Raw genomic sequence first — 12,174 nt, 5'->3', positions numbered from 1 at the left:
GTATCAATATCTAAAGCATTGGTATGATTTGGAGGCAGGATATAAAAATTAATTTGGAATTGCTGGTGTCCTTTTCAGCTCCATCCCCCAGGTAGCTGTGCCTCGGGATATACTACTGCAGCTCTTATTTATATAGCTATCTCCAGCACAAGGTCCTCCCGTGACAGGAAAACAATAAAACTAAAAGATTAACCATAACCACATAAAAAAAGACTTAAGATCTAACTTTATGCCAACAGCTTATAAAGCTGTTAAGCCTGAAACGACAGAGGAGCTCTGATCTAGCTGTGTCACGGCTTTGGCTAGTTGTCCTAATAGGGTAGATGAGCCTGCCTCCTGTCTGCCTGCCTGCACTGAGAATCATTTCCATATCTTATAGGCAAAAGCCATTCAGTTGTTTCTCCCCTTCCCTGCCAATCTCCATGTTTTAGCCCCATGAAGATATGTACTTTTTTGCCCCATACTTTGCAAGTAGTGGGATCACTGCCCTGCAAAAGGCCATTTGAAAAAGAAATCCAGATTGAGATCTTACAATTCAAGCCCCTTGTGCTGACAGGTTGGCCAGTGCCGGGGCTCCCATCACTCTAATGGGTGTTTCTGCTGCTTTTCCCACGTGAAAAAGAGGGTGCAGGCAGCCTGTGGCCAGTGCCTTGCAAAAGCCCTCCCTTCCTGATTTCCCAGCTGCTTTGACAGGTTGGAGATGCTCAGCCGCTGAGGTCAGGACTCTGTTTGAAGGACAGATAATTAATCCAGCAAAGTAATCCACAGTTCCTTTTTGGCAGATTTATGAAGATAGCCTCTGTACCGGGGACTTTGGCTCATCATCTTTCATTTCCCAGGCAAAGAGAGTGACTTGTTGTATAACATGACCTGTTCTAGATAAGGCTTTTCATTTAAGGGAACTCTCTGGTCTAACAGAGATTGATTTTCCTGGTGGAAATCGGACAGCCCCAGTGCTCTTGGCAGGATCAGGCCTGCAGACAGCAGTGTGTTTTAATGTTTGCTGCTGCTGCACATCACCTGGGGCAAGGGGAATCCTTTGGCTCTTTAAGAGAAGGACTTTTATTGTGAATTAAATAACAATTTAATTAATAGGCAGGAGGAGATTTTGACCCACTAGCTTTTGTTAGGAAAACGTATTGTATGACTATAGTCCTGTGCTTTGCTCACTAGCAGTAAACTTTGGGTTTCATTTATTTCCAGGACAGCCAGAACACTTCATATGTCCTGGCATGAAGGTGACCTGTGCTGTTCGGGCAGGCACTGAAGGATTAAACCAAGGGAAAGGGTCCCGGGGCTCCAATGTCAGTCTCTGCCTGCCTGGCACATTTCAGGTGCAGTGATGGATGGGCAATGGGAGATTGCATAAGGGCAATCCGTATGTCCTTCCTGTGGCTTGGAAAGTCTTGCAGGAGAGAGGGGAGTGAGTGCAGGGCTCTCAGTCAGTGAGCTGGTGCTTAGGGCTCTTCAAAAAATCCTTAGGGCACTTTTTTGCTTCCCCAAGTTGATTGTTTTAGGAGACTGATACAGTTTCTGGCAAAGCATTTTCTTCCTAAAGCTGGTGCATCCCAAGGGAAGCATGAATTAAAAATCATTATTTGATCAATGTAATAGCAGTGCGAGTTACAAAAGCAAGTGGAAAGCATGTCTGAAATGAATTGCTCTCCATCTTTCTTCCGATTTTCCTGCTAAGGAATAAAATGTCATATACGTGTGTGCGTAATGTAAAAATCAGTGCAGTAGCTCTCAAAACATGTTTCACCTAGTCTTTAACAGATCTGGAGTTGCCTTCCTTTGAGGTAAGGTTAAATGGCCAAAGAGGTCTCCTAGCCTTCAGCTGCTGTCACTCCTTTTAGTATTTTGATCCAACTTAATAAAGGCATGGCAAAGTGAACCACTTCCTCGAGTCCCTTAAATCGGACATCAGGGAGGAATGTTGGAAAAAGGACCTGATAGTTTTAATATTCCCATTGGCGGTTGGCCTACAACATGCTGTCTTTCTTCCCACAGTTTGATCGCTTGGTGAACTACTAGGGTGTTAAAGTCCTCATAAATTACACCTGCTGGGAGGGCCTTCCAGCGTGATTTAAAGGCAGTCATCATAGCAGAACATTTCTGTAGGAGGACACGCTGATGGGTGGAAAAGTGCCTCACGTCAAGTTATTCATCAAAGGCTGTTTTCCCCACCCTGCCAATGCATGAGGATGAGACAGCACAAAGAGGAGATGGTGGCTGCAGCCGCAGCCCCTCTTTTCTTGGCTCAATTCCTTCCTCCCCACTGCTAATGATGCTTTGTCGTCACATTGGCATCTTGCTTTGGCTCCCTGGCAATCCAGAAATCACTGAAAAGAGATACGGTTGTGGTAATGGTTTGCATGGCAGGTGGTCTCCTAGCAAATGGCCTTCAGTAATTAAAACTATACATTCCCTTTTATGTGTAAATATGAAACAAAAGCATATTTTTTGTTTAATTTCCACTTCCTATTTAACTTCCTGGGATTTAATGTGTATGCAAGCTGTTGGCAATCTCTGGAGAAGAATGAACCTGTGCTGTCTCTGTTCCTGTTTGGGCTAGGGAAAGCAATCAGTTCTGAGATGGTTTTCAATGGAAGATTTTCTGAAAGGTGTTGAGCCTGGAGATATGGGATTTATGATAAAAGCTGATTCAGACTTGTTACTGGGCTTATTACAGGGTACTCCTTTCATAGTCTCCTGATGAGTCTGCCTACTGCTGTGGAAGAGGTAGGAGATGTGATTTGTGGGTCTCAGTCTAGCTCAGGCATAATAGCCATTAAGGAAGTGCCATTTTATGTGCATGCATCCTTTGACTGCAGGCTGAGAGAGTGTTCTGCAACTGCTGCTCCGAGGTGGTGATGCCTGGCAGCCCAGACCAGCCAGCTCTCTCTGGGAATGCATGCTGCCTTCTGTGCCCTGTTTATTAGGCTAAAAATCCTCTGTGAGCTCAGGTGGAGGGTTAAAGTGTTGTGTTTACAGAAATGAGTGAAATAAATATTTATGGTGGTTTTCCCTCTTGACTCACCATCCAGCTGTTGGCTGCTCTCCCGTAGCAGGTTTTAGGGTTAGATTCGTGGAAAGAGGAAAGGCTGTGAGGAAGAAGGCCAAGCCAGGCAGAGCTGGCGATTTGCCTTCCCTTTGAGCCACCAAGCACATTTTAGATGATGTGGGGGAATGGTGGTTGTGGTCCAAGACTCCGCATCTTTTTGTGTCATTAATTACGCTCAGAGCAGGAACCTTTAAACTCTTCAGGCTCTGTTCTTTCTGGTATCCAGCCACAGCTCCTGGGGGCTTCAGGAGGCGGATTGCACCTTGCGAGGTAAAACTTTCCCTTTATTTTCTCTCACTGTATGTTTGGTTCTAAAAAAGGGAACTGTGTGAGGATGTAATCTGAGCTTCTTCTGTGGCTCTGCAAGATCAAAAATTCTGCTAGTTAGGCTAGAATGGGCAATTAAATCTTTTGGGGAAGATACTAAAAATGCCTGGTTGCAGAGCAGGCATGTGCGGAGGAGTGCCTGCAGTTGTCCCAGAGAAAGCTGCATCTTCTGGTAAGAAGAGCAAACCAAAGTCCAGAGCAGGAGAAACAGATACAGTTTTGTAAAGCATCTTGATTTCACGCAGAGCGAAGAAACAAAGCTCAGGTTGTAACCCCTTTTCCTTTGGGAATCATTTTTTCCCTTTGAATTTAAGCGTGGGGCAATGTATCTGCCCTGGCATGCTTCCCTGCATATTATGCAGGGGCAAAAACTCAAGGTGAAGAGCAGCGAGGTGGTCATGGCAGCTGATGGACTATTTATACGGTAATAACTGTGTCTGTTGCTGACTCTATGAACCACATCCAACAGCATCTATTTCAGTGCCGAAGAGCCCTGACAGAGCACATTTTGATTAATAAATTATCCAGCACAAGGTGTGTGATGGGTTCCCCTTTCACATCTCATGAAAGTCACCCGCTCCAAGTTCAGCAGCTTAGCAAGCCCCGTGCCTTTTGAGGATGCAGCTCCCTAATACAAACAGCTCTTCATGCAGAGATGTGTGGGAAAATTCTCCTGCGTGGGGGAATTGGCTTCCCTTGGCTGACAGGTAGCTCTTGGCTACAGCTGGGCAATAGCTGCATTTCTCCCTCCTAAGGATCTGAATGATGCTCAAAGGCCAAAGGGGTGGGAGGAAGGAGGAGAGACATCAATGTCTTTTTTCTTTTTTCTTTTTTTTTTTTTCCTCCCTGGGTTTGAGCCAGTATTTTTAATGGCCTTTTTAAGCTGTGAGAGCGTTGGCCGAGGGCAATTAAACATTATGGCCCCCATCTATAAAACCCCTCGTTATAGCCATGTTTCTCCAAAACAATGCCTATGCCACCACCCATTCCACAATGAGCCTGGAAAAACGCTCAGAATGGGCTACTGTGATTCATCCCATTGCCCTTAACCCAGCGCCGCATTGATCCCTGCCTTCCTGGTCTCCTGGCCAAATGTGGTGTATGTAGCAGCTGCTGCTGTCCCTGTATGCATGCATGGACAGAGGAATGGGAAAGTTCTCCTTCTACCTGTGTCATAACAAGAAGCTGGGCTTGTATGTTCTGAGCAAGCCTGTTCCTTGCCAGGTGAAAGCAACAAGTCTGCCAGAAATGTATTCACATTGCTGTCCTAAAGCTTTTTTGTTCTCACCGTTCCTCTGTCTTTTTGAGTATTAAAAAACATTATCCGCTTTGTTTTTCTTCTGTCTTTGCTCCCTTTTCCTGCTCGGCTTTTCCCTTCCCATCATTTAATTTTTACCCTATCTCTGATTCCTAACCTGGGTCTCTCTCCTGCTCCCTCCTTGTGCTGTGTTCGGCTCTGCAGGTTTGCAGTGGTAGCAGAGAGGTAGAATTAGACCCTGCCTTCCTACAGGGTGTTCCTTTCTGGTGGATGGTACCTCCTAGGCAGCCTCACTTTCATTTTCTGCTCCCCACCCTGCTTTTCTTAAGGCCATCTTTGTTTTCCCAGCACTTGAAAGCAGAACTTCTTCTTCGCTTGATGAAAGACCCATTTATTCCTTAGCTTTGCCTGCTCCATCCAATGGACCTGGATTACCAGGTTCTCTGTGAACATGCCACATCCTTGTCTGGATGGAGAAGAAGGTGGAGGATAGGTAAGCCTCTGTTTAGCAGAAACCAGAGCATGGGCTCCCTTCTCAAACAGGGGCATGGAAATGAAGTCCTTAGTTTCCATTTAGGAATGCTTTGGTGGGTCAGACCAGACTTCAAGCTAGGCAAGAGATTGCTCAAGCAGGGAAACATGCAGCAGCTGGTAACACCTGAGCCAAGTGAGTGATTGTTTTATGGCCTGCCTGATATGGAGCAGAAGGCTGTGTGTACCACAGCATGAGCCCTGCTTGTGAGAGAGCATGCAAGGGGTGGGGAGATGGGGTACCTTCTTGAAGGCCACTTGGCTTCTCTGTCAAGTGTAGCTCTATGATAGTTTCTGTCTGTGTCATTAAAACAGTTTGCAGAGTGCAAACTTGGAAAGGTTTGTGTTGTTCTGCATCTTCTGAGAAACAGGATTATCTGGGGATCTCAACTGGTGCAGAGGTGCTCCATCCCCTCTGTGTTATCCATCATGCATCTGTGCATTGTGGTATTGCTTCAAAACCAGTGATGAGCAAAACAAGGCTTGCTCTGTTGATATGCCCAGCAGGCAGTGCTGGCCATGGGCCACAAAAGCTATTGGCTGGAGCACTGGGATAGCGTGATGAGAAGCTGGCTCAGCTCACAGTACCCACCTGCAGCCACAGATGGCTATGGGTGGCCAGCTGAGAACTCACAACCAGTGCAACTGGGAGCAGGATGGAGCAAGCACTGGGAGAGATGGTTGAAAGCCATCAGCCAGTGTGGCTGTCTGCACCAGCAGCTGCAGATTAAGCTGTGCTTAACCCAAGCTTGGCTTTTTCCTGGGTCGGGAAGATGATGGAGAGATAATGGGAGAACCAGGGAGGGAGGAGAAATTGTACAGAGGAAGAGTAAAAGTCCAGGGGGAGAGAAAGACAAAATTGGTGATTTTTCACCCACCTTTTTTTTTTCCCTTGCTCTGAGGAAATTGAAGACATGTGAAGATTAGAGAGATTTTTGCAAAGAAAGAGTCTCCATGGAATGTGCATTGTTCGGCAGTGCAAGTACTTCAGAAGGGATCACTGGTCAGAGGAATAATGAAGTGGTGGTTGAAGAAGCATTGTAGAGGAAATGAGGAAAGGCTTCTGAGGGACAAGTTTGGAGACACCTTTTTTCCTTTTGAGGCTAATTTGCAAAGCTGGCAATTCTCTGCCAGCAGAAAGGCACCCCGGAGGGTATCTGATGTGTATCTGCTGTCTCTGTTGTGCTGGGGAGGCTGAGCTAGAGAAAAGGCTCTGATGTGTAGCCTGGGAGGGTATTTGTGTCCCTGATTTATTCTCCATCCTTCAAAAAATGACTATGGTCAAATATGAAATGCATAACCATTCTTAGGACACAGTGACTGGAGGTGTTAGGAGGCAGCATGCCATTCCTCAGTGCTGTGTTTAGTCCTTTTTGTCATATTTCTGCCCTGTTGACCTATTTCCACTAAAACACATTGGTCTCTGCATTTACAGATTCTTGTTAGCATTGCACTTTGTATTAGGGGAGTGTACCAAGATTGCCCTGATGCATAAACTTTATCATGGCAACATGGCAACGTGGAGCATTTAAATGCCTTGCAGCACAATTCAGTGCATCTTGTGGAGCGTCCTCCAAAGCTAGTATCAGAAGTCTCCTAAAGAGATGTAAATTACAGAGCAAAGGTGCGAAGTCAAGATGAAAAGAGGAGACTTGTCCAAGGGAGGAGACTAGAGATCTTCATGTATGGCAGAGAAAGTTAGATGAAAAAAAAAGCAAAGCTGCTGCGGATGTTTTAAGTAGCTGCACATCAGTTCATTAAGCTGGCTAGCAGTCAAGGGGCCATTTCAGATGGGAGAGAAGACCAAGGACAGAAATGGGAGGCATTCAGCATGAGAGGAAGATGTAAAAGCTTGGTAACGGGGGAGAAAGGTGTTCTGGCACTTAAGGATCTGTGAGAGAGAGAAGATGCTTGCAGCCAGCCACTCATAAAGGCCAGGGTGGCTCCTGGGGCTGGGAGGGAGGGAGAGCTGGACATGGAGGCTTTGGCCATCCTGTAAAAGGTGCAGCTGTGGTTAAACAGGGGATTGTAAGGGAGTGAGGTGGATGCCGACTGATGGAAACAACTTTCTGCAACAGCAGATATCTCAAAGCTCCCTTCCAGGGAAATGACAAATGTGTGTTTCCTTCATGCTGAGATATATTGAGAAGATGGGGTTTTTTAGTTTTGACTGGGATGAATATAGCGTACCTGCAGGGTTTCCTTGTTCCCATTTGGGGCTGGATCAGGGGTTTCTGCATACCTAGAGATGATGAAGGGAGTGGTGTGGGTGACCATATGCCTGTATATAACCTCCTTGGTCATCACTATTTCAACAGCCAACAGCCTCCTCTGGTATTGTGTCGGGCCTGGCACGGCATCAGGTATCCCAGGCTCCACACACCAGCTGCTTTCTTTTGTCTGGCTGACAGAGAGAGCACCCAGGACTGACACAGTAACATTCCCAGTGCGGGATGTTTGTCATTTTAGTATCTGCTGGCTGTGAGACTCAAGTGTTGTCTTAATCCTCTCTGGGTGCCTAATTCCAGAGTAGGAGTCAAGCTGAGGATAGGGTGCAGCACAGACCTCCATGGCACCTTGTCCGGTTGCTTTCATGTGAGGACCAGCTTAGTGGCCAAATTTGGCTCAGGCAGAGGGAAACAAGGCAACTGCATGGGGTCAACACATCTGTCAAGAGTATAAAAGCAGGGCAAGAACTCTGATATCCTCCCTGGCTCAAATATGTCCATCTAAGAAAATTCCTGAGCTGCTTGTGGCTTTTCTGTTCTTTGATAGATGTTTTTTTTTTCCTTTCATCAGCTCCCCAGTCTCTCCTTGAATACGTGTGGACTTCCATCATCTTCACTATCCTCTGGCAAGAGGCCCCACAGTTAAAATACTGCTTGTTATGTGACGCTGATACTTTTGAGCTTAGTCTGTCTGCACCTTTCTCTGATTAATCTGACTGATGTCCCCTGACTCTTGTGTTTTAAGAAAGAGGCCATGCCCACCTCAGGGACATGGTGCCCTGAGAATGCAGGCAGTTGTTCAGAGACGAGTACCTGGATTTGGCCCTGTTTTTGGCTGCGCTGTTGCATATTTTAATAACCAAATCCTCTTGAAATTCTTCATCTGTCTGCAGCATTCACAACATTACTGGCTGTTGGAGGGAAAGCACTGTTTTGAGCCCTGAGCTGGGGCAGGTGAGAGGAGGAGAGGACCATTACAACCATGACAGTTTAAAGCACATTGAGTTAATGTGCAGGATTTGCAGAGACCAGCCTGTGTCCAGCTTGGAGCTCCTGGTCTGGCAACAGATCTCCTCTGTAGAACCTCTCAAGAACCAGGTCTAGTCATGCGCAGAGACTGTCAGGGGAAGAAGCTTGTGTCCTCTCATTTCCCTCTCTGTGTTACCCACACCACCATTTAGCATCAGCTGTACCAGCCGCTTCTGCTCACACTGCCTGTTACTTTCTTCAGGTAACACCAACAGCATCTTTGCACTGGACTACATCAGCGGGGCCTTAACCCTGAATGGGCCGCTGGACCGGGAAAACCCCTTCTATAGTGCTGGATTCATCCTCACAGTGAAGGTGAGACCTCCATCATCTGGGAGGCAGACTGGCAGAGCAGGATGGGGAGGTCATCCTGCCTGGAGACAACTCCTTTGAGGTGGAGGTACAAAACTGGGACATGTTGCTCCTGTGGGCATCTAGAACCATGATACGCTATTCCCTGGCCAAGCCAAGCAAGATGTTTAACACAGCTCCCCTGTATGGTGGCCCAAAATGTGGCTGCCTCTATATGAATGAATAAGGTAATTTTTGGTGCCCAGCCTAGTCTTCAACTAGATTTGCCTGTGATTGTATCTGCTGGCAGCAGGCAGGTGCCTTGGGATTGCAAATAGTATGAGACGCCTACATTCAGGTACCTGGATTATGCCTACCATTCCTCCCCAGACCCATGGAAAAACAGTTATATTTTGTCAAGTCAACGGGCAGAGGTATAACAAGGCATCATCTGCAACTGCCCAGCACAGAATGGCATGGCAAGGTAGTGATGCTGAAAGCTGCCTCAAGAAAAGGCTCTGGAGCAATGCTCTTCCAGCCCTACCAGCCCCACCTGAGAGCAGCTCCCTGCTCACAGCCCTGCACTTAAAATCATTACCAAGCTGGGCAGATGGTTAGTAACACATTTAGCAGTATAGATTCTTCTGAGCTGGTGTGGGGAAAAATCAGCATTGTAGGAAGGGTCATTGATTGGGAGGGCAGGAGCCATCGAGTCACATTCTCATTTTGGCAAGTACAATGCTTTGTCAGGGGTGCAAAGGGACAAGAAGTTACCCCTCTAGGTCCCAGACATAGGTCATACTGTGGGGCTTTATGCATGTCTTTATGCACCCATCCCTGGTATGTCTTGGTTTGGGCTTTTATAGTATCAGTACAATAGAAATGGAAAGAGGGAGGGTCGTCTGGTTTTAACAAGGACAAAATATCAGCTTAATTTTAGAAAGATTCGTGAATCTGAAAAATTGCCTGTTTTCCTGCCTGCATGATAATGGAGTTCCAGCTATATTCTGTTGATCCGATGGATTTTTATTTCCTCTCCCCACAAACTTTGCATCTTCCTGCAAACGCCAACTCTCTGCGTCCTGCACCCCCAGGACCCAAAATGTTCTCTGCTGCTCTTGTCCTGGAGCACGCAGGGAAAATACAGCTGGATTGCTCCTTGTTCGGATCAGCCTGTTCTGCTGTTGTGTGCAGAAGCAGTGAATAGCAATGAGCCATGTGGGTCGTGTTAGCGCTGCTTTTCTGTGCCCACAGCAAAGCAAGATTATCCAAAGGACAAGAGGAGGGACTCTGCTTGAAAAGGCTGATTCACAAGTCTTGCTTCTCTGGCAACAAAATCTGCACTCTTTCCTTTTGGGAAAGCGAAATTAAAGTCTTTCTTAAGACAGAGGTGTGATTTGGAGTCATGATTCAGCTCTGTATTTAGACACATGTTGCCAAACCTATTTTAAGGTCTAAATCTTGTTTTCTTCTGTTGCCCTAGTTTTCTCTCCCTTCAGTAGTACTATGGTGGATTAGTTCCCTGCTCCTGGTTCCACCCCAGGAGATTGCAGAGGAGAAAATAGGAGTACTCTTTTCTCCATCGTGGCTTCCCTTACTTTGAGGACTGACCCAAACATCTCAAAAGGCAACTTTTTTGTTGTTGTTCAAATGCTTGGGGCAGGAGAATTGCCTGCTCATCCCCTAGCGTGACTCTGAGTCCCGACAACCTGTTGCATGGTGGAGGAAAGTGAGAACTTGCCCACAGCCATCTTAAGGGAAACGTTAAACCCCTCGGAAGGTTTGCAACAGTACTATGGGTCTGAAACATGGGTGATGGAAGAGCTGCGTCAACATCTATGTGTTAATGGGTCAGCACTGTGGAAAGCTGCTTAAGGTTAAGGGGCAATGGCTCAACCAACTAAGCATACTTCCTTGGCAAAGGGGAGGAAGCAAAAGCTGCAAGAGTCTCTAATCACAGCGTGCACACTTCCTATTACATTTATTCTTTGAAAAATAAAGGCTGCTCTGTTGTTTTCTCTCCTTGCAGGGGACAGAGCTGAATGATGACCGCACACCCTCCAACGCCACTGTCACCACCACCTTCAACATCCTAGTCATCGACATCAATGACAATGCACCTGAGTTCAACAGCTCGGAGTACAGTGTGGCCATCCCAGAGCTGGCCCAGGTGGGCTTTGCCCTTCCCCTCTTCATCCAGGTGCAGGATAAAGATGAGGTGAGGTATCCACTGCTGTGGGCACTTCTGTCCGTTCTTTGTAGGGTAGCACTCATGTGGGGTTTGGGGGTGCAGTAAAGGATAAGCCACTAATGAACTTGTGATGAGGTGCATGGTTATGTCCTGATAACCATTTTTTTCAGCTCTTACTGCTGCCATTGGTCTGCTTGCTCAGTACACTGAGTGCAGATAGATGCCCTTCCCAGAGAGCAGGCGTGGTATGTGCTTTAATGCAGTCAGGATTGCACGGTCACTGAAAGCCAGAAAATAGGATTGTGTGGGATGCTGATTCTTGCCTGCTTCTGAGGACTCTTGTTGGGCAGTCCTTTGCCACTCTGTTTTAGAAAGGGATAAGGTTTTCTGGTGGGCTCCCACAGGAGGGGAAAGAAGGGACCTCCACACTCTCTGCTCTGGCAGGGATGGGTACTGCTGTGACCTGGGATAAGATAGGTCTGCTATCTTGGGGCTGGAGGAAGTATGGGGGACACTGGGATAACAGTTCATCACTGCAAAAGAACCAGGAGTGCTGAAGGCTTGTTCCTCCCTCATGTTAATGGAGCTCCTATTTGTTACGCGCTGGTCCATGCCATCCATGTAGGGATTGCGGCATGTTTTCCATCCTTGGGCTTGCAGCCTTCAATTACTCTGATTATTTGACTTGTGCAATTCATGCCTGGCTGCTTCTGTGTGCCAGTACCCTCCAACTCTTCCACGCTGTGCGGTGTCTGCTTCAAACCAGTGCTGACACCACATGGTGAATTTTCCAAAATCCCTCGGAAAAGCTCTGGCTACAGGCTCGTGCCACCCCAAGTGAGAGATGAGGGGAGAGGGTCTGTCAGAACAAATGGCATCATCAGGATGTTTTCCTGATGCTTCAGGGAAATGATGTGATAGTACCATGGAATATGAAACAGTATCTGCCTCCTCCCCCCCCCCCTCCAAACGCTGGTGGGTCAATTAAACTGTGCATTTTCTAAGACACCTTTGCTGGCTGAGATGATGGATTTGCTTTTCTCCAGTCCTGGGTGGAGTTCTCCACGTCTCATAAAGCCATTCAGAAACCCCGTTTTTTTTTCACGGGAAGTGATTATGACACAGAACTAATAATCTACTTGTGACATGATGTCACCATCCAAGAGTTATGAGTTCAGCCTGAAGAGGTGCAGATGAAGTATTAAGCAGATAAAGAGACTGTTTTTTTCTTGAAAATGTCAATTGCTAATAAAGA

The 12,174-nt window shown here is 46.8% G+C and overlaps 1 protein-coding gene across 12 annotated transcripts in view; it reads left to right on the top strand.

Annotated features, from left to right (window-relative positions):
• The window catches only part of CDH23 (cadherin related 23), a 208,062-nt gene that overhangs the window by 106,631 nt on the left and 89,257 nt on the right, over window positions 1-12,174 (top strand). For all 12 annotated transcript variants that reach the window (XR_008971454.1, XR_008971452.1, XR_008971453.1 and 9 more), the window contains exons 10-11: window positions 8,640-8,752; window positions 10,758-10,946. Coding sequence is in view for 9 of the 12 variants with exons in the window: in XM_057403314.1 (XP_057259297.1) it covers window positions 8,640-8,752; window positions 10,758-10,946 (302 nt within the window). In the remaining 3 variants the exon portion in view is untranslated. The remainder of the gene's footprint in view (window positions 1-8,639; window positions 8,753-10,757; window positions 10,947-12,174) is intronic.

This window comes from Pezoporus wallicus, unplaced genomic scaffold (assembly GCF_028554395.1).
Source record: "Pezoporus wallicus isolate ANWC-B61680 ecotype Strahan unplaced genomic scaffold, APGP_CSIRO_Pwel_v1 contig_4264, whole genome shotgun sequence".
Classification (NCBI taxonomy): domain Eukaryota; kingdom Metazoa; phylum Chordata; class Aves; order Psittaciformes; family Psittacidae; genus Pezoporus; species Pezoporus wallicus.
This window is presented reverse-complemented; position numbering and strand designations above follow the sequence as displayed.